At 44.4% G+C, this 23391-nt stretch overlaps 1 protein-coding gene across 1 annotated transcript in view; it reads right to left on the bottom strand.

Annotated features, from left to right (window-relative positions):
* KIFBP (kinesin family binding protein) overlaps positions 1-23391 on the bottom strand; it is a 606159-nt gene that overhangs the window by 368332 nt on the left and 214436 nt on the right. The window contains exons 2-3 of the mRNA XM_086922159.1: positions 7430-7528; positions 6860-6939 (exon numbers count right to left, since the gene is read on the bottom strand). Coding sequence (XP_086778285.1) covers positions 6860-6939; positions 7430-7528 — 179 coding nt within the window. The remainder of the gene's footprint in view (positions 1-6859; positions 6940-7429; positions 7529-23391) is intronic.

Genomic DNA, 23391 nt, shown 5'->3' with positions numbered 1-23391 from the left:
CGGTGGAAGTATAAAAGGAGTAGCTTAAGTTTTAGGAGTTCTCTGCCAGGAATCGGATTCCAATAATTCTCTAAGAGGTCTAATCAGCTCTGTACCTTTGGCTCTAGAATGAAGGAGCTCTTGTATCTCGTTCTCGGGACTCGATTTCCCAGATACCCGCAAGGGTAGCCTGGAAACACTGGATCTGGATTTCTCGGCAGGAGAAATGACAGTCTCGCAGTGTGTCTGCTGGAGGGTCGGCTTCCTTCGGCACTTGCTGCTGCAGGTCGTCGGGCAAGTAGATAGTCGATCTACTCCAAACCATTGTGTGTTTGTTTAGGCAAATCAAGGCATATTTATACTTTGAAGGTGCCGAGTTTGACGCATGTTTGGACTTAATAACGTCACTCAAAGGCTCATTTCTTGGAATACGCCGGGAGTTCTAGGAGAACTTAATATTCAAGCAGGGGGAAGTCCCGAGCTGCTGAAGGCGGGTTTTTCCAAGAAAACGTTGTTAATTCTTGGAGCTTAGTGGAAGTATCCATGCCGTATTTGGGCTGTATGGTTTAGGCCAAATATGGTAATGATTTCTATGCCTATATAAGGAAATGATAAAATATACCTATATAAGGGCATGAATCTGGAAATTTATACTAGGGTCCGAGTTTCATTTACAACACTACGCTACGCCGACCTTTCACTTGCCACCGTCCCGCGCATCGGAAGAACAACCACCGGCGGGAGATCCTTCTCCCACCTCGCTGCCAAGACATGGAACACCCTCCCACTGAACCTACGACAGGCCCAAGACCTTCTGACCTTCAAGAGGACACTAAAGACCTGGTTGTTCGATCAGTAGTGGCCCCCACCTCCCCTCCCCCCCATCGCCTTGAGACCCTCGAGGGTATGTAGTGAACTTAACAAATGACTGATTGATTGATTGATTGCGATTAAGAATAGGACCCTCCTTTTTAAGAGATCGGCTGTGATGTTATTCGCGAAGAAAATGGGCAGAAGGCCCCCAAGGATCCTATTAAAATCTACCACGCTAAATGTTTAAGCATAGCTACTTGTGGGGCAGGAATCTGTGGGTTTAATGACGTTTCCTCTTTACAAGTAATAGAAAATGCTTTTTTAAGATTTATATTAGCTGTCCCTCAAAGCTCGTTGGTTTTTAATTGTCACAGCGAACTGGGGATATCCCATATTGCCGATGTGATTAAAATACAGTCCATGTTACTTTGCCATAGAGTATGGAAGTAGCCTTATTTAGGGTTAAATAGAGACATCAGAAAAGACTCCTTGGGATTAGAACATTCAGTAAAAAAATTCCTGGTTGAACTATATTGCGATCTAATGATCTAGGTAGATCTGATTTTTTTACTAACCCGCATTCAATGTGCTCATTATCTAGAAAAGTGCTTACAGCTCTTTGTCTAAATCACTTTGAGTCTCTAAGAATTGGGCTGGAATTTAACAAAGGTACAGTGCTTCGCCACCAAATGACATTGGCCTGTAGCTCTATTCAGCCATACATAGTGTGGTGCCTAGGTGGTTATGACAGATGCATCCTGACCAGGTTCAGGTTCCACTGTTTTCATCGCCTAGTATCTTTTCCAGCAGCAAATGGTTGGTCCAGGCAGCTCTGTCCATGTCCCTGCGATAATCTATCTCCTCAAACCACAATGCGTGTGATTCTTTTTTGTGAATGTTATGCTAATGAACGTGCAAGATGGATTATCCCTTTTTTAAAGCAAGGAGCATGGCACTGCAATCTGGGGCACAGGTAGGCTGCAACTCACAAGATGGAGGAGAATAATTTGGGGTGCACCCAGCAAGGCCTTAAGGGGCCTGGGCAGGTGTGAGTGGAGGACTCGGACTTGTCTGGTAGCTGAATAGCCAATGGTCTGTTGGCCTGGGATGGGGGCTGGGCAGCTGCTTCTCCTGTTAAGAATCTCCTAGGAGACAGACAGGCTCAATCCACATTTTGGACTTCAGCAGGTAAGGTCCTCACTAACTTGAAATCTAACAATACTGTTTGAATAAAACTTTACTCCCCCTGCTGGCCAAAAAACGAAGTGCACAGGCCCTAGTAAAACACAGTTTAAACAGCTCATAGAACCACCCTCTGATGTAGAAAAATCCTAGTTGCTGGGGGGGAGGGGGCTGGTTGGGGGAAGGCAGGGGGGATGGTTTCACTGGCTTTTGAAAACAAAGTGGTGGCTGGAAGTGGACTGTTTTAAGATACAGGTCTTAGCACAGAGCAAAGGGGAAATATGTAGGGAAAACAGAATTGTCACCAAGGAATGAGCGTGACAAACTACAGAGGTTGGACTGCAAATCCCACAATTCAACACAATAAATGGAGGCAATCATGGGCAGGGAAAACCACAAATTTAAAACACAACACAGGTGATAAAATATGCAATTACAGGCAGGCTAAAACTACAATTGTTTACTGTAACAACCACAGGCATAGACAGTAAACACAGAAAGTGAAAATCGTTTTTAAACAACTTGTGGCCTTGGGAAGAGACAGCACTAGTCGGTCTCCTTACCACTTCCTGGACTCTGCTCACTGCAATCTGGGGCACAGGTAGGCTGCAACTCACAAGATGGAGGAGAATGATTTGGGGTGCACCCAGCAAGGCCATAAGGGGCCTGGGCAGGTGTGAGAGGAGGGCTCAGACTTGCCTGGTAGCTGAATAGCCAATGGTCTGCTGGCCTTGGCGTGGGGGCTGGGCAGCTGCTTCTCCTGTTCAGAATCTCCTAGGAGACAGACCGGCTCAATCCACACTTTGGACTTCAGCAGGTAAGGGCCTCCCTAACTTGCAATCTAACAATACTGTTTGAATAAAACTTTACTCACCCTGCTGCTGGCCAAAAAACGAAGTGCACAGGCCCTAGTAAAACACAGTTTAAACAGCTCACAGAAGCACCCTCTGATGTAGAAAAAATCCCTGTTGCTGGGGGGAGGGGGAGGCAGGGGGGCTGGTTTCACTGGCTTGTGATCACAAAATGGTGGCTGGGAGTGCACTGTGTTAACATACAGGTCTTAGCACAGAGCAAAGGAGAAAGGAATGAGAGGGACAAACTACAGAGGTTGCACTGCAAATCCCACAACTCAACACATTAAATGGAGGCAATCATGGGCAGGGAAAACCACAAATCTAAAACACAACAGGTGATAAAATATGCAATTACAGGCAGGCTAAAACTACATTTTTTTACTGTAACAACCACAGGCATAGACAGTAAACACAAAGTGAATATCGTTTTATAAACAACTTTTTGTCTTGGATAGAGACAGCCCTAGTCTGTCTCCTTACCACTACATGGACTCTGCTCACTACAGTCTGGGGCACAGGTAGGCTGCATCTCACAAGATGGAGGAGAATGATTTGGGGTGCACCCAGCAAGGCCTTAAGGGGCCTGGGCAGGTGTGAGAGGAGGGCTCAGACTTGCCTGGTAGCTGAATAGCCAATGGTCTGCTGGCATGGTGGTGGGGGCTGGGCAGCTGCTTCTCCTGTTCAGAATCTCCTAGGAGACAGACAGGCTCAATCCACACTTTGGACTTCGACAGGTAAGGGCCTCACTAACTTGAAATCTAACAATGATGTTTGAATAAAACTTTACTCCCACTGCTGGCCAAAAAACGAAGTGCACAGGCCCTGGTAAAACACAGTTTAAACAGCTCCCAGAAGCACCCTCTGATGTAGAAAAAAATCCTGTTGCTGGGGGGGGGGGGGGGGGGGGGGGATGCTGGTTTCACTGGCTTGTGAACACAAAATGGTGCCTGGGAGTGCACTGTTAACATACAGGTCTTAGCACAGAGCAAAGGAGAAATTGGGAGGGAAAACAGAATTGTCGCCAAGGAATAAGAGGGACAAACTACAGAGGTTGGACTGCAAATCCCACAATTCAACACACTAAATGCACGCAATCATGGGCAGGGAAAACCACAAATTTAAAGCACAACACAGGTGATAAAATATGCATTTACAGGCAGGCTAAAACTACCATTTTTCACTGTAACAACCACATGCATAGACAGTAAACACAGAAAGTGAAAATCGTTTTTTAATTAAACAACTTTTTGTCTTGGGAAGAGACAGCACTAGTCTGTCTCCTTACCACTTTCTGGACTCTGCTCACTGCAATCTGGGGCACAGGTAGGCTGCAACTCACAAGATGGAGGAGAATGATTTGGGGTGCACCCAGCAAGGTCTTAAGGGGCCTGGGCAGGTGTGAGAGGAGGGCTCAGACTTGCCTGGTAGCTGAATAGCCAATGGTCTGCTGGCCTGGGATGGGGGCTGGGCAGTCTAGAAAAGTATGGTGTGTCCAAGGCCAGGCCCGGGCGGATCGAAACAGCTTGCAAATATCAGCGACCTACACTGGATGGCAGGATATGCTAAGCATATGTATCTACGGCCAACACATGCTATGAATATGTGGATTCTGGCATGGCATTGGTGCTTTACACATTGGGCAGTACAGATGCTGCCATGACCAATTCTTCAGATGTCCAGAAAATAGTTTGACAGGGCAGTGCTCTTTTACAAACAAAGCCAAAGTAGAAACTGCAATGACCATATTTGCTTTCAGAAGTTAGACACATCAAGGATGTGTGTAACCTTGTGGATAGCATGCACAGATGAGGCTTAGGCCTATATCACATGCAACCACCCTCAACAACATCTCTAATTCTGAGAAGTCAATTGGCACAGTGAGCAGTCCTTGACTGAATGAGCAGCATTAGCCTTTTTGAAAACACCACAATCTGAAGATTATGCATGGTTGTATATGAGCAGCTCTCCTGGTAGGCTTGTCTACTTACTAAGCATTATAAGCAGCACATACATGCTGTTGGACTCTTAGGTACGCCGTAAAAATAAATGGCCATTTTACCCTAGTACACAAATTAAAACTGTTTTTATTATTTTTGAATAAGATTCTATAAAACCGTTTACTCGGTGCGGATCACTGCATTAGATAGGCACTACATAAATGTGTGCCTTCGTCAATCTAGTTTTGTTTATCTGCTGCAAAATTTCTTTATAGGTATGTACTTTATTTTTGCTTTGGAGACATAACTTTTGTACGGGTAATACATTTGTTTCTCCTGAAGCCTGGGACCCATGGAGTGGCATTGAGGACAGGAAGTTTTAATGTTGCCTGTTCACAAGAGCAGCTCACATTCTTTTTGGCCTCCTGCAGCTACATTCAGCTGCTCAACACATAAATGAGACTAATTGGAAATCCTGACAATGCTATACCATATCTGACAAAATGTTGAAAAATAAAAAATAATAAAGACGTCAGGCTGGGGATATGCATTAAATATAAACTAATTTCTTTTGTCTGTTTTTGTTTCCGTGGCTATGGGTTTATTCCAGTGTGGAATAGTAATCATGCCAAATCCCTATAATCCATGGTGGAGAGAGGAATTGGGTTTCTGAGTTCAAACTTTTAAACCACCATGACATTTTCAATTATTGAAGTAAAGCAAGTATACAAGTCAGATTGCCTTCATTTTTGGTCAGGCACACACTGAGCCAACAATGGTTCTCAACCGCAACTTTTATTAAATGTAGGTATTTCTCAGCTGGATGAAGAGTTTTTCTTGAATAAATAAAGACCCTAGGTTTTCTCTGTACTGAACTTTGTTTTCTTTTTATTGACGCATACCTTTACATACTTGCAGTCTCCATCTCTAGGATATGGTACGCTAGATGTCTGTACAGATACCCTTCTATCGCCAAATAAAAGAAGGCATGAGACAGAAAAGAAAGAAAAAACTGGTGGCCAGTAGAATGAATAAATCTGGAAGTCTTCCCTTTTAACCCAGCACTGTTGCTAAAGGGCTACTTGAAAACCATGTTCCCTATCCTGTCTCCGGATTCGTTTTTAAACACTGATCACAAAGGGACCCCTCATAAAGGCATTTCCGGAGGGAAGAAACCAACTTCTGTATTCTCATCAGGAACATGCAGAAGTCTGGTACAAAAGCCAGGATTACATTTCATCCGGTTCATTCTCTGGCTGCATAAACACTTTCAGTAAGAGGAGCCCTAGCAGAAACCCATTCTTCCTGTGATCATCATGGGTCTTGGGACGAATTGCAGGTGCATCATCTCAACTGCTGGCCAGGTTGTACCTGAGTCACATTAGGTACACCTGACAAACGTGGTTGGAAGTCAACAATATTTAGAGGTGGCAATGATAAATGAGGTAGCAGAGTACAGGCTTTCACAAAAGTAGCTGAAGTACCGTTGTTTGTGTGAAATGAGAAGACTTTGGCACCTTTCTGCACTATACTTCTGACTACGTTCATACTCTCTGCGATTAGGGTCAGGGGCAGAGATGGGAACACTCGCAGCTGGTGAGTATGTGATTAGGTTACATGCAGAGGGATGGTACACACATAGTTAAAGGAGCAGTCAAATAGGGAGTCTTTGCGGACGGAATCACACAACGCACAACTGAGAAGCAAAAAGGGAGTCCACTAGGGGGTTATGCATTTTTTCTCTCCTATTCAAGGGCATCCTCAAGGGGAGCCATTAGAGTTCATGGTTCCGCAGTGGCCTTGGTTGGTAAACACAACTGATGCATGTGGTCATTTTTAATGACTTTGGGCCTTATTTTAGCGGATATCCAGTCTTCCTTATCTGAAGAGCTGAAAGCTATAATGCACTTGTAATATAGGGAACGGGCTATCTGTCATGTTTGTGATAGACTATCCCGTCCACAAACATCTACGAAATGCATTTCGTCACCACAATCCCTTTCTTCTCTAACAAATTAGCCCTGCTTTAGAAATCTAGAGCTGGCTCTAGCCCTACCTTAAAACAAAAAAAGGAAATCAGTGACAGAAAACCACCTTTTGAATCGTTCTTGTTCGGTAAATCGCTCTTCTTCTCCCATAAAGTGTTCATGCAGCTCTAGCGGAGGTCTTCCAATCTAAGTAAAATAAGCGAGAACACAATTTAAAAAATCTGCATGCACTTTCACAAAGTGAATATAGTCCGCTAATTGCACTTTAATCTAGAGCCTACGTTAAATAAGAATCTTCAGATAAAAGGATTCAAAGTTAATTTGTACTTAATTTGTACTTGAAATTAACACATTATGTTAATTAATATACAAACCACACACTATTTCCTTTAAAAACGCATAAAGAGGTATGGAATTATACTACAAATATTACACATGCGTATCAAGTTTTGCTTCATTTGAGGAGTAGATATTAGATAGGAAATAGACAACTTAACAACTTTAAAAAAGGCATACATTAAAATCATCATGTTTTCGGAAGAAGCAAACGAGTAAAAACTGTTCTAGACAGTTTTCACTACACTTAATTTGTGAAATGAGATGTAACAGAACTTGTTCTTAGGACAAAGACAATCTGAATTGCATAAAAATGGCAATGCAGTAAAACGATAAATACCTGTTTCATATATTTAATGTACAGGATCTCGGCAGATTCCAAGTAAGTTTGAGCAACTTGAATTTCGCCTCTTCCTGCCCATAAAATGCCTAGATTATTCTAAAATTAAAAGACAGAAGAGTTAGGAGGAAAAAACACTCGTGTTCACACAACACATAGATAGTTACTCAGCGGATCTAAGCTAGGTTAGAGAAAGGTAACGACGTTTTAAAACAGGCATAATAATGTTCACATACCTTACATGTGACAAATTTACTAGTTTCAGTTTCAGTTTGTAACGTCTTTATTTCGAAGTTTTTCTTCATAAAAGACAAGCATTATAAAATACATACGCACACAATAAATATATACAAATTTTATACAAACAGTTAATATCATCATAGATCTAATTTTAAAAAATCAATTAAATTGCATAGAAAGACGTTAATATCAGAATTATACAGGTATAAAAAGACATTGCAGCATATTTAACATTCAGCTATTGGCTCTTCATATACACCTTGCTCTGATTAACCAGGCCCATCCAAGAAATTTTGCCACTCCTATAGACAGCCATTCGGCTGTATTATATCTCAGTATTGACATTGCTTCACTGCTCACCCTGGTATTTAGTCTTTTACATATAGGTTTTAGCCATTTATGGCGCGGTTCACAGTAAGCTGGGCATACAAACAGGAAGTGCCCTAGGGATTCCTTTTGCTCATGACACCAAGGGCAGAACAAGGACTGTTGATTTTGCCATTTATTAGTGAATTCTCTTAGTGGCAAAGTTCCTACACGGAACTGATGATATAGTTTCCTATCGGAACTTTTAAGAATGGTGTCCCAATAGGTCTCTGTATATGGGACTACTTTATGGATCAAAAACATGCTAGTCAGGTTTGATTTCTCAGAAAGCGTAACATGTTCTTCTTTAACTAAGGACCAGAAAAGAAGTTTAAAGTCTTTTTTGACGGGAAGATGTGATTACCCGGCTCAGTCCAAAGCGAATGGAGACCCATTCTAAATAGGGTATTCTTAATAGATTTAAACCAGGGTATATCCCCCGCCCCTTGTTGCGCTCTTACATCCTGTATTTCATTGGCAAACATGATTAATTCTGGGGTAGACCAGATACGTCTCCATAACGCAACCATCCTATATTGGGCATGATGTTTAATAGTATGAAAGCCCATATCTAACATAAGTGGTAGAGATGGTGTCGATGGTGGGAGACTCACTAGACTGCGAAAAAATTTGTTCTGGATTTTATCCAAAGCAGCCAGATCCACATTCCCCCAGAGATCAGCCCCATAAAGTATGGCGGTACTAATTTTGGGGCTATAGATTTTAAGCGCTGGTAGAACTCTTTTAGTCAGAGAGCAACGTTGTTCTTTCACAAGGCACCCCGATAATCGTGCAAATTTTAGACTAAGGGCCTCAATTTGTTCTTTCCAGCGTAACCTATAATCAATAACAACTCCTAAATAGGTCATAACCTCTACTTGTTCTAAGCTAGTCCCATTCATCGTTACATGGCCCCTCAGGGGTTTATTCTTTGTCAGGACCATAAACTTAGTCTTAGAAACATTAATTTCGAGGTCGTTTTGGCTGCAAAAGTCCGCAAACTTATTTATAGCTAACTGAAGACCCATCTGTGTTTTTGCTAAAATTAGGGTGTCATCAGCAAAAATTAAAAGGGGGAATTTGGTCCCACCCAGTGTTGGTGCATCTGTCAGAGTTGCTAAGAGGAACTGAACCACCTGGTTGATAAAAAGTATGAATAGGGTGGGGGCCAGGACACAGCCCTGCCTCACTCCACGGGTCACAGGAATAAAATTGGTCACCTGTCCCTGGCGACCCCACCTTACTCTGGCGAAATTTTCCTCATGCAACCTGATTGTGAACTCAAGAAGGGCGATGGTACACCCATTCTCCTTAGGGCTGCCCACAACTTTACTCTGGGGACCAAATCAAACGCAGATTTGAGATCCACAAATGCTGCGTATATTGTACCTCCTCTTAGAAACACAGTCTTCCAGTAAATCATAGCAAATCTGAGTACTTGGTCAACTGTGCTTATATTAGCCCTGAAGCCAGCCTGCAGTGGGGACAGGATGTTTTCTTCTGTCATCCAAATCTGGATTCTACCCAACAGCATTCTGGCAATTACCTTCTGCAGGGCATCGATAAGACTGAGGGGGCGATAATTTCCCGCATCAGTCCTATCCCCTTTTTTATACACAGGTAGGATCTCCGCCCCTCTCCAAGAGTCAGGAATTCTGACACCTCTAGCTATAGCATTTGCTAAGTTGGCTATGTATGGGACCCAATTATCTTGATCAAACTTAAAAAGATCCGCTGGAACACAGTCCATTCCAGGAGCTTTCCCATTCTGAACTAGTTTTAAAGCTTTTACAGCCTCCAGTTCCGTGAAGACTATCTGATCATGTGAGGGGACTGCAGTCAGAGCACTGATAGTCTCTCCTAGATTACGGGCGATCAGATCTGTATTACTGAACTGCGCCGAGAAATGCTTAACCAATGTCTCGGCTGGGACATAATTAACTGGAGTTTGCTGGTCCCCTGTCCCTCCCCATTTCACTACTTCCCAGAATGTTTGCTGGTTGGTGGAAATACTGGCCTTATACAGATCTAGCCAACGTTGCTCGTCCCAGTTTATCTTCGCCTGCTTAAGCACCTTCTTATAGTTTGCCCTTTCTAGCTTAATGTCTATAGCTGACCTAGTTTTAATAGCAGCTACCAAGGAGCTATGGGCAAGACGACAAGTCTTACCATACCATTTGGCTCCTAATTGAACCGAGCCGGTTTTCCTTCTTTTAGCTGGTTTAATAAAAAAAGTTTTGATTTGGTTAAAAAGGGACTCATGAATCACCGCAATTTGATCCAGTGTACTAGCATCATCTAATATGGGCACCATCAATTTGGTTGCTTCTAATACCACTTGTGAAACCTTATCTATAATGGTTGGATCTTCCAGAAACCTGGCCCAACGCACCCTTCTACAATCGTTCGTAAGAACAGCCTCAGCAGTAATTAAGTTTGTTGCACTAGTTCTCTGTAAGTCACAGTATATTGATAAGTTTATTACTAGGGGATTATGATCACTTTCTGACCTTGTAACTATTTCCATATCCTCAAGTAAACTCCAGTACTCCATCCTAATTAAGAAGTTATCTATACGGCTCGAGTTATGGGCGTTATTGAAAGTAGCATTTCCCATCAGGTCAGATTTTGTCCTCCCATTCGCTGCTCGTAGATTCCATTCAAGACATAGACCTAGCCATTGCATAACGGCCTCTGTTACTTTTTTGACAGGTGGAATGGTTAGGTGGGGAATGTTCCAGATCTGATCGACTTCACCATAACACCCCTTATCCAGATTGGGGACAGGTTCAAATGAATAATTAAAGTCCCCAGCCACCAATACACATTCGTCCCTATCAATAGTATTCAGTAGGGAATCTAAATCCTCAGCCGTTTTTGAAGACTTCCCACCTGGTCGCCCCCTGGCATATATATTAATCAGGAAGAGATCTTGGCTAGTTTTACTACTCAATTTTAAAGCTAGAATATCATTGCTCGATATCGGTAGGTCAGAGATTTTAAAACCTAAAGATTGTCTGATCCAGATAACAAGTTCCCAGAGGGACGACCTTTTATACCTTTACTGGCTGGTTTAAAATAATTCAAATAACCAACCCGATAAATAGCATCAATAGACCAACTTTCTTGTAGTATGATTAATATCATGAAGTTCCACAAAAGACCCCCAGTCAGCTTCTGCCAGTTTCCCCTTCAACCCAGCAATATTCCAGGATAATATCTTACGGGTAGGTACAGTTGACTTATGCGGTATATCAACAGAAGTAACATTCCCCCCACTGGTCTCAAGTGTGAGAGTATGGCTTAATGTTTCCCCCCTTCCTATCCTTCCCTGGGGGAATTTTCCAAACTCTGTCTCGGACATATCCACTATAATTGCAGTATTAGTTAATGAACAGTTTCCTGTATCTCTAAACAACCTTGGGTCCAAGGGACCATTGTTAAGTCAGTCCACCCCATCCAATCCCGATAGTGGGGCAAACCGGTTCAAGAGATGGGGCTGAAACATTGGATAGATTGGTGTTTCATGGTGAGATCTATCTCTAGGTCTATACCATCGGAAGTGGGGGTGCGGTGTTTGGGCTCTGTGAGGATTTAGTGTGGGGTAGAAATAATACAGGGATAGAGTTTGAACATCCCCCAATCTACCATATCTAGGCTCCCTGCTGATGTAATCAGCTACCCAGGGCTCCCTGAAGCTGATTACTACAAAATCCCCCTCAAGATCTTTTTTACTGTATCCTACCCAGTCCACCCTCCTAACATTAAGGATCTCTATGTTTGAGTTAGGAGGGAGTGGGCGGTTTTTATTTAGCCAAAATATTACCTTATTATATAGATCTTTGTGTGTTTCACTCTTACTATCCTCTAAGGGGGCCACTCCTGTTAAAATGATGGTATAAGGAAGTGACTCAGGGGGGAGGTTCACACATTGTTTCCTGGGTACAGGTTTGATCCTGGACCGTATACTTTGGTCAAAATGGCTGGTAGGATTAGATGGTTTTCTAGATGGGGGCTGTGGATTTGAAACAGTGGCAACCGTTTGCTGAGATATACTCTCGGTTGTCTGTTTTTTCTTTATAACAGGAGCGGGTTTATGCTGAGGAACTTTTGTGGTGGGGGGTCCCGCTTTTGCTCTAGTACCCCCATCCCTGGAAATCACTGGGTTGTTCTTGGGAAGTGTCAAATCTGTACCTTTAGAAGCTAGAGATGTGTGGATTCTATTTGTTGCTGCTATGCTCTCTTTTACTAGTGTATCCAAAGAATCCATCTTGGTGTTTAATAGTCTAGTCCGTTCAAATAACGGTAAGAGTAAGGATTTAATCAGTAGCTCTATCTTGGCTAGGAGTATACTTTCTACAATATTTACTGTGACATTATGTTCCTCAGGAGGAACCACTGCTGTGGAGGTGGTTTTCTGTGTGGGGGATATGTAGGTAGCTCCCTGACCCTTGTTGTGTCCCTCTGTGTCGGTTGAATCTACCCTTTTCCGTTTACCAGGATTTTAAGTGGGCGAGCACTGAGAAGTAGTAGATAAATTTACCCGCTCGGTACTTTGGGTGAGATTAGGGGAATCTGAAAGACCGGTGTCATCACGGGATAAGTCATGGTAGATAGTGCTACTATCCACTATAGTGTCGTGGGCAGTAACAAGTACACTATCTGTACCAATCCCCTCTAGATCCAGAGTTTGGCTAGCAGATGCAGTGGCTACCGTTAAGTCCACATTAATATTATGAGTAACATTATTCAATTGGGAAAGTGGGACAGGGGAGACAGCCTCATTAATTTTTCCAAGTGAAGAACGCTTGCCCGTGATTATATCTAATGAAAGGCGTTTTTCAACAAGAGCTATTTCCTTCTCCAAAATACAGGTTGTACGTTTGAAAAACTGATCAATAGTACCTGTGAAGGTACCATTGGAGGTGGAAACCTGGACTTGCCTTTCCCTACCTGACCGAAGGGGCATTTTAAAACCAGGCACTTAGTAGCCTTCCAAGTCCCACAGAATACAAAACAATCAATGCGATGACCCAAAAAAGACAATGTTTTACCAGCAATATAGCAACATCAGTGACCTAGTAATACACTAATTCAACACAATCATAAGGGTACCAGATTATGGGGCAATAACGGTGTCAGGAGGGTGGCCCAACCCGACCCTTGCCGGCCCCGGACGGCCACAGACGGCCACAGACGGCCACAGACGGCCACAGACGGCCACAGACGGCCACAGACGGCCACAGACGGCCACAGACGGCCACAGACGGTCCCGTCCTTGTCCCGGGCTTCTCCCTGGCCGCTCCCGCGCAGCGGGACTAGTCCAATGTACTTATAGGAACTGAGTGAGGGGGAGGAGCCTGCAGGGAGAGCTGCCCAGGTGTGAACGATGAGGGCGGGCGGGCGCTCCTGGGACTGGAAGTCCTGCGCCTCCGATCGCTCGCAGCCCCGCAGGCCCAGATGACGTTAACCCCTCCGGTAATAAACAGCACACAAACAGCTGCCCACACGACGTGGGACCCGCAGAGCGGGTACCGCGAGTAGCTGGTGAAGGCAGAGGGAAGCCAAGAGAAATCAGCGACTGCCGAGAAGTTGCTGCCGGTGAGACGTGCCACAAGTGGCATTCTAATAAGCTACATGACTGCTCAAAAAAAGTGCTTGATGATCTTCAGCTTTAAGAAGGATAGGTACACAAATTTATCGAGATACTCTGGAAGCACATCAAGTTTAATATGAATACATGTGCATGTTCTTAAAACAGGTATTGCTAATAGTAATTCATAAATAGAAAGGTGCATGCCAGTCATTTAGGTCGGAGTTTACAAGAAGGAACATTGAAGACCACAAGGTAAGTTAGTTACTATTTGTTCATTACAAGACAGCTTAATATTCCACTTTTGAGCAGTGATATAAAAACAACAAGCATTGGTGTGGTCGCGTGGTTATACAGAACAGTGCGCCAGGAATAATTATATAGGGGTTTTAATGGCCAAATCAAAAGAAAGACGTGGAAGTGAAACAAAAGTCCAGCAAAGACAATAAATCAAATAAACTGGAGGACTCCTTGTCCTCCGTCTCAGTCTCTAGACTTCTGGGTCAGTCTCTCCCTCCCGTTCTCTTGATAGGAGACGTCCTCGTGTTCGGTTCTTCCAGCCCACTGGATGTAGGGAGAGGGGTCAGTAGACAGGGCCCTCGGAAGAAAAGACAGACAGGGATCACGTATGAAAGGGTTGAGGCAGTCAGTGTACCGTCACCTGGGGTCGGATGGTGTAGGGTTGAAAGGGGCTGTGTTGTACAAGGTTTCTGGGGAAATACGTGGAAGTGAATACGGACTTTGGTGAACATGAACATACAGCAGGGCACAAGTCCTAAAAAAAGAAGTGGGGGTATGCTGACGTCACAACAGGAAGTGACGTCACAAAAGGTGGTTTGCACTCAGTTGCAGTTGCACCCAGAAAGAGACTTCAGGTGTCCATGTTTTCTTCAGAATATAACAGTTGTAAAGCGAACAAGACATTGGGGCTAGCTTAGGCGCTAGAGGGGTTGTGGTAAATAAAACAGAGGCGAAACACTCTGCAAAATGAGTTGGTTTTGCAGAAGAAAAAAAACCCTTCTTACAAAAAGTTATTTTGTTCTTGAAAGAATTGCTTCAAACTTTGTAACTGTGCGAATCGGACGTTGTCACCTACTTGAATCTTTCTGGTTTGGTGAAGCCTTTCCTGAGGTGGGGTCTGATCTGAAATTGGGGGGGGGGGGGGGGGGGGGGGGGGGGGGGGGGGGGGGTTGAAACACAACAGACCGGACCCTGGGAGGTGACGTGGCACGGCCCGCGGTGTTATGGTTTTAGCCCTCGTGATCCGAGTGAACTGTGGCAAACAGCGTGTCACATGGTAAAGTACACACAGGTACACATAGACCGCAAGAGAGACAGGAACTCCTCACGGGTCTGCAAAAATAAACAGAATCAGACACGCGCGCGCCCGGGTATGCAGACACACAGAGCAGAATGAGACCTGCACACACAGAAACACACAAGGATGAATACACACACACAGGGCACAATTTTGTTTGGCAGAGGGGACGGCGTCCACCAGGTAAAATAAGTGGGGGGACGCCGTCCACCCGCGTGGTATCCCGACTCGAGCCCCGACATACAGGTGCCCTTCACTGCACCAACCTCCACCAGCCTGTGGAAAAATAAGTAAAGAAAGGCGCTTGCCTGTGGCCACGACCCTCCAGGGTCCTGGCAGAGGAAAGCCACACCGCCCTCCTCCTCTTCAGGCCAGCTTGACTCTGGGACCTTGCCTCTAGGCGGTTCTTCGGTAGGGCGTCTTCTTCCTGGATTCCTTTTACTAGCGCTTGTCTCTCTCTCCGCAGCTCCAGCTCTTCGGGCCTCTCCCTCTGGAGCACCAGCTCCTCTGGGTTCTCTCTGTGCAGCAGCAGCAGCGCACTGACCGGCTCTATGTCGTCCTCTTCTCCTCCCTCTCGCCCTTCCTCTTCTTGAGCCGGCGTTCCCCTGCATATCGGGGGTGGACCACCGACCTCCTTTTCCTAGTGCCAGATCACGGGTGCCATATTTGAATTCCCGGCCACAGGAGGCGCCGGATTACAAGTGGCATAGCCATTAGGTCTCGCCTTTGGGACCTTATAAGTGTTTAGGTAGAGCTATTGGCTCTGCCAATGTTTTAAAGCTACGTTGTAGAGCATTGTGACTGCTGTGCAGCATGTTGTAAAGTTACAATAAAAAAGTGTCATAGCATTTTGGTTCCTTATATATAACCAAGAAGACATTATGTACAATTGAATAACTATTGAAAAAAGAATTAACATTAAAGAAATGGTCTTCTAGTTTTTTGTCTTGCAATTGTGGCAGCTTCTTTCTGCCTGTTTTATAGCTTGTTTGTTATAGCTTTTTTGTTTGTTAGGGTGGAGGGGACAAAATACGGGAGGTTGGTGGTCAGGAAACAGTACCTGAATTTCAACAAGAGTAGTGGACAGACACTTGGGGAGAAACAGATGCCTGATCCTAAGGGCAGACTCAAGTGGTGCTCAGTGATGCAGATGTGGTGCTGTGCTGAGGTGGTGCTGAAGTAGTGCTGTGCTGAAGTGGTGCTGCGTTGGTGCTGAATTGCTGCTGAGATGGGGCTGTGTTGATGCTGAATTGGTGCTGCACTAGTGGTGATGCTATGCAGATACTGAGATGGTGCTGTGCTGAGGTGATGCTGAAGTAGTGCTGCGCTGAAGCTGAATTGGTGCTGCACTGGTAGTGATGTTGTGGAGCTGCTTAGATGGTGCTGAAGTAGTGCTGCGCTGATGCTGAATTGCTGCTGAGGTGGGGCTGTGTTGATAATGAATTGGTGCTGCACTGGTGGTGATGCTGTGCAGATGCTGAGATGGTGCTGTTCGGATTTTGAGGTGGTGCTGCACTGATGCTGAAGTGGTGTTGCACTGCCTACTTGTAGGATATATTGTTACTTAACCTCACATTACAAGCCACTTTTGGAGAGGTAACTCGTAATTAAAACTTTGTGGTTAAGGTCGTTTCCCATTTAAGGTTTAGACATTTGAGCTACTGAAAACAAAAAGGTTATAGGATGAAACCCATTAGAGAACCAAACAGTGGAATTTGAACCTTTCGAAGGGTGGACAGCTTTTTTTTTTTTTTTTTTTAAATATAGACAAATAATGCATTATGCAAATATACCTTGAAACATAATGAGCCCATTTTGGAAAATTAATCATAGGCAAAATTAGAGGATCTATAATTTTTCGAGGAAAAATCACTTCAGTGTCACGAGGCACTTATTGTGCTTTGCCCAGCAGTCTCCGGTTTCAGAAAACTAAGCATACGAGTGTTTTAATAAGACTGACTATGCAGGCAGTTACACACCTGGGAAGGCAGGCCTGTGTCTCCTCATACATTATCAGCAAGCAGGACAGACTGCTTACCTGAAAGGAGGGGGCAACGAAGAAGTGCGAGGAGGGGGCAACGAGGAAGTGCTAAAAGTGTGGGAGGGGCAGACTGTAGTAAGAAGAGGGGAGGGAGAGAAGCAAAGAAGGGCGAGCAACAGAGGCAAGGAGACATGAGGGAGAGAGACTGGTGGGTGGAGATAAGCAAGCAGAGAGAGTACCGAAACAAGAACAGATGAGCGATACGATATAATTAGGAAAAAAGGTTAAGCAAAAAGGTAGTGTGAGAGAGGAATACATAAAAGAAGAGGAATACCGGTTGGGAGGTAGAGAGAGAAATAGTCAGAGTATAGAAAGACCGGAAGAAAGAGTTACCCTTGGTTTGACAATGGATTGTTGCAGAGAGAGCGACGGGAGGAGAAGGGGTCAGCAGAGAATGGAGGAACGTCAGAGGTGGGTGGCACATAGAGGAAGCTATGAGGTAGGAGACCGGCACAGTGAGGGAGAGAGAGAGAGGGGACAGAGATTGGCAGTTTTCTGCAAGACCAAAGGAAATAAGAAGAGAGAAAGAAGACATTAAACCATTAAGCAGCAAGGCTGACAGGCTTACAGGAGAGGGGCTAGGTAAATATACAGAAAGGGGTGGCATGAAGGAAGATGCATGAGCAGATAGGCAGGGAGGAAGCCATGCAAACCTAGATTGAGAGAAAGCCTGGGAGGCAGGGGAGGAAAGGAAGGACAGATGGGGAGGTGGGCCACAACAGTCATAGGAAAGCAAGGCACAGATTAAAGGAGAGGCGTGAGGGACGCTCTCAAGCAGTTTCGGGGTAGGGGGTTAGATAAAGCGGGGTAGTAGGTTAGATAAAGCGAGAGAGTGAGCCAGCAGAGAAGAGGAGAAAGGGAAGGGCAGGTGTAGTGTGTTTCTTTTATTTCCGTTCCTTGTTATGCCCTTTCTAGCCTTCACAAGGAACGGGAAGAACGTTTAGAATGTATTTGGTTGAAATGTTATGCATGCGACTGTCAGTTTACAGTTAGGATTTGTTTAATGCATTGTATTGTTAATGACGGTTAGTGGACTTACTGGGGTCAGATTAAGCTTGGATCTACTCCTGAAGGCTGCTTCGTCTTCGTCTGGTCATCTTATGAATACATTTTTTAGGTCTCGCCTGCCATTGCGCTTGCGCATTCGAGCTGGCGAGAGATTTAGGGGCTTAACCAGAGTTTAACCAAGTTGCGATTTGATGCAGTGCACGTCAACACAAGCACGCGCATTCTCGCCACATACACTTTTTTCAAGCTGTTTCATTGGCTCTCCACTTAAAGTCCTCCCACCCTCTCCCTGTCTAGCTTGCGCTTCACTTTGATCACACCCCCTTTCACTTTTTTAACGTTCTTTCATTAACTTGTCATTTAAAGTCCTCCCACCCTCTGCCTTTCTATCTCGCGCCTCAAGCTGATCACACCCCATTGCTCTCCAGCACGCTATCACGCATCACACAGGCACCACACTCATTCTACAGCCTGTCTCCCATTGGCTCTCCACTTAGGGCACGCTCTTTTCAGCTGACTCGCACGCCTCACCCATCACACAGCCACTACTCATTGGCTCTCAACTTAAAGTCCTCCCACCCTCTCCCTGTCCAGCTCGCGCTTCACTTTGATCAAACCCTCTTGCATTTTTTTTACGCGCCTCAAGCTGGTCACACCCCCTTGCTCTCCAGCACGTCATCATGCATCCTACAGCCACCACAGTCATTCCACAGCCTCTCTCCCATTGGCTCTCCACTTAGTCCACGCTCTTTTCAAATGACTAGCGCGCCTCGCGGTGATCACTCCCCCTTTCTCTCCGGCACGCTATCATGCATCCCACAGCCACCCAACTCCTTCTCTCTAGCAGCCTCTCTCCCATTCGTTCTTTCTGCACGCTGCCCTCTCGCTCATACCGCCCCCTCCCTCACACAGACTATACTTTCATTGGGTGTTTACTTCGTGCACGCTGACAACATGAAGCTCGCATCCATGATGACTGGCACGCCTCGTGCTGATCACCCCCCTTGCACTCCAGCACACCATCATGCATCCTACAGCCACCACATGCATCCTACAGCCACCACATTCAATCCACAGTCTCTCTCCCATTGGCTCTCCACTTAGTCCAAGCTCTTTTCAAATGACTCGCGCACCTCGCGGTTATCACTCCCCCTTTCTCTCCAGCACGCTAATAACTTTTCTACTGAATTAAAATGACGGATTTTTTAAATTTTTCGTTGTACAAAAAACTTGCAGGTTAAATGTTTTAACTTGGATTTCCATCTTAAAAAAAAGTTAGATTTCAAAGTACACAAAACACACAGCCTCTCTAACAACCAACTGACTAATTCCTTCATCCCCTCATTTCTTCTCTACCGCGTGCCCCGCTCTGCTATTTCATTAACATAAACACTAAGGTCACAGACTTTAAGACTTTGGGGAAGGCAACTCTAAGAGAATAGTGAAGTGATTCAAGCACCGTCGTCAAGATTCTAATCTGATGTCGGACAGCATCTGTGAAATGCTAATTTGAACTGCAGGATGCGAAGCTCTTGTGAGCGGCTAAAAAAAAACAACATACGCATGCGCGTTTGTTCATCGCGCTCTAAAAAGGCGGACAACTGCAGAAATTCACTTGTCACAAAATAACATGCACTGCCAATGGTATTCGTTTTTTTTAGTAAATACAAATACATTTGTTGGGATATTTGACATTGTGCACACAGAGCTTCAACTCAACTTTAATTAGTTGCGTTTTCGTTGTGATGAATACTTTTATTTTACAAACACAAAGGCCACATCTAAGCTCCCATTCAACTTCCTAATCAGACCACTCCCTGGATCTCTAGCGTGCCTATAGCTCTCCATATGTTTATAAAATACAGAACCCACAGATTTGCATGTCACATGTGATAAAATATGTATTTCTTACAGAAACTACTATGTTGTAGAAAAAAATTATATGTGGGGAAATTTTTTTTTTTTTACACTTAGTGTACACATAACGCTGCCATTAAGCAAATGTTATCACCACTATACTTCTACAGCAAACAATGTGTCCCAAGAAAAAAAAAGAAGAAGTGCTTCTTCAACACATGCTTTTTCTTTTTATTTGCAATTACGGTTACGTTACGAAAAAAATATCGTTTTCGGCTACATAAAAAATGTTTTTCTTATACTACGAGGTCTACTCACACCCACCCTTCCCTCTCCAAAACACACACGTTTATGTTAAAAAATGCACTTTCAGCATACAGACTTTACATTAACATTACAGGACATTCTTTACATGGTTAAAATAATGACAAAATACATTACACCCCTCACTCCTTTTCTACTGCGCACCCCGCTCTACAATTCCATTAACATAAACACTCAGGACGCAGACTTTAAGACTTTGTGAAACTAAACTCAAACAGGATACTGGAGTGCTTTAGGCACCGTTGTAAAGATTCTTATCTGTTGTCGAGCAGCATCTGTGAAATGCTAATTTAAACAGCAGGATGCAAAGCTCTTGTGATCTCTACAAAAAAAAAAAACCTCCAAAATAAAACTGCCCGACAACACAAATTACACTGTCACAAAATAACATCCACTGCAAAATGTTTTTTAAAAACTTGAGCAAATACAAAATCATTTCTTTCAAAACTTGACACTCTGCACCCAGATCTTCACATTAAATGTAATTACTTCGCTTTTGTTCAGATGAATAAGTTTTATTTTATACCAACACAAAGGGCACATCTTATCTCACATTCCGCTGGGTAATGAGACCACCCCATCTCTATGTAGCGCGCGCATACCTCTCCATACGTTTTTAATTTATAACACTCAGCCCCCAGAATTGCATGTCAAATGCTAACAATATTTTTTCGGTACTAACATTACTATTTTACACGGAAACATTATATGTTACTAAGAAGAAAAAATTAAGCATTGGCTTACACATCACATTCTCATAAAGTCAAAACTTCAAACACTATACATCAACAGCAAAGAATATGCCTAAATACAAACTGTGCATAATAAAGGGCCAGGAAGACACAGCCACAGACATTTGTGCACACATTTACAACTGCCACACAATACATGCTGTTCCTGCACATTTACATACTAGGTGTCGTAATTGGCATGGCCGCGTTAGCGATTAGCTGAAACTACACATTGTCCTCTTTAACTTGGCTGAATACGAGAACGCCATTTTGAATACTGCAGCGGCCATCTTAGATCATAAGCGGCCTCGTGGCCGGCGTGCCCTTTAGTCCATTGTCCGTTTCACTGACCACTTCAGTCTGCCCAGCAACAGGCTATTTTTAGTACTGGTCAAGCTTGCACATGCGCAGTCCCAATTGACCAGTAAGCCTTTAGGAATGTGCGCCAAACTGACCAGCGGAGTTGTGCCCCCTCCAATGAGCTGGTGGTGTTCCAAAACATGACCATATATGTCTCTAAAATGTGTTCTCACTTGTGCCGCCTATCTTTTATTGCCCCAAACTGTATATAAATCGGGGTCACACCGGTGTTCGGTGTGATACCTCTTGCATTACCGAAGGGTGCTGTTTGAGTGTACCACCACCCCATGGGGTCTTAATAAACTTGTTCTTTGCCTTTTACAGTTTCCGTGCCAACAGTTCTTGAGTGTAAGTGGGTTATCTTCGGAGCATGTAGGCCTTGGGAACCCTGATTACTTCAAATTGGCGACAACGAAGGGACTCATCGGCGACTCGGATGCCCGAAGGAGAGGTCGTGACGAAGGCTTGGAAACTCGCCATGGATGCGCGCTGCCACGAGTGACCCGAGTCTTGGCTGCCACGGTGTTTCTTCCTTTCCTTCCGATCTGACCTTCCAGGTGGCGCCGGTCTACGACTGAGTTTTCGAGTGTCTGCGTTGCTGAGAAAGTGCAGTTTGGCTGATTTGGCTTACAAGACCTTGGCAGTTGGAATCTGGACATTTGAGAATTTGGGTAAGATTTGTGTTCGGTAAGGTAGTCTTTGGACGCTTACTGAAGTTCTATGATTTGTGATCGGTAAGGTAGTCTTCGGACGCTTGCCGAAGTCCTACGATCTACGTTTTGATTTGAGTTAGCTAACATTGTGATTTTGTGATCTTTGAACTTATATGTGTAGTGCACTTCACATAGGCAGGCATGTAGAGATGTTTCTCTAACTTTGTTTTTTCCTCTGAGCGGCACAGTTTTGTGAAGTACTGTAAGTGCCATTTTGTACGGTGTCACGCTTTCGTGATACTTTTTGAACATGCCTGTTTTCAGCACACTCCGAGGGATGTGCTGTCTTGGAGAGGGTACCACAATTAGGTTAGCGGAAGCACAGCCGGCTCCCCCAGAGGGAACACCAAATCGTGAGATGTATATCAAACTAGGCCTTCCCCCTATTATGTACAGCAAATTATGGCATAAGTATACAAAGGCCGATCCCGAATTACAATGGCCTCTACATGGGTCGTTCGATTTACGAAAAGTACAGTTTGTGGAACAATGTTTGTTCCAACGCAGGTCTAGACAAAACATGTTTGACTGTGTGCGAATGTGGGAGAAAGCGGTGCGCGAGCGAATGAAGCGTGAAGTTGCCTTGGCGGACAAAGAGCAGCGCAAGGCTGCTCGGGATAAGGCTTTACAGCTTGAGGAAAAGGAGGCTCAGGAGAAGAGAGAGAGGGAGGAACGGGGAACGTAAATTGCAAACGACTGGTCAATTTCCTATTCGCCGACCGCTTTATCCTGTCCTTAATAATGAAATTGATGATTTTTCATTGCTAGATCGGTCACCGCCTCCGTACGTTTCGCCGACGGCACCAGCTGCAGATTCGGAGGACGATGGACAGGATAAGTCGGAACAGAAGGGGGTATCTGCTCTCAGGTTTACTGCGGAGAGGTCCGCACATTTACGTAGTTGGGCTCGTAAAGTGAATAAGAAGTGCGTCTCTCAGGACCAGTTGCTTGCGGAGAAAAGGGCGTGGTCGGATCTTGAATTAATGTATTTTTTATCTAGTTTGGCAGATGAAGTTGTTGCTGCGTATCGTGAACTTTCTGTCACGTTAGAACCTAAATCGTTGTCAGTGTATCGTGAGAATTTGCTTCAAGGTGTATTTGATCTTGCAGATGTTGACGACCTATTCACGCAACTGATCCAGCTGCGAGACGAAACGACGAAATTGCGGGAGGAGCGGAAAAGGAGGCAAAAGGAGTCCGAATTGGAGAATAACGGGCAGGCTAAGGAGTGTTCTCTCCGTGGTTCAGATAAGAGTTCTGTGTTGCATGTTATGCCTATGCGTGAAGCTGCGCCCTTGTATGTTCCACCTAAAGGGGAAGGTACAGATGATGATAAATTATCAAAAGATGCGAAAGGGTATTTTGTATATAACTGGGTATACACGCCTTGGAATAGAGCAGATGTTATGGC

Source organism: Lissotriton vulgaris, chromosome 5 (genome assembly GCF_964263255.1).
Source record: "Lissotriton vulgaris chromosome 5, aLisVul1.2, whole genome shotgun sequence".
Classification (NCBI taxonomy): Eukaryota; Metazoa; Chordata; class Amphibia; order Caudata; family Salamandridae; genus Lissotriton; species Lissotriton vulgaris.
This window is presented reverse-complemented; position numbering and strand designations above follow the sequence as displayed.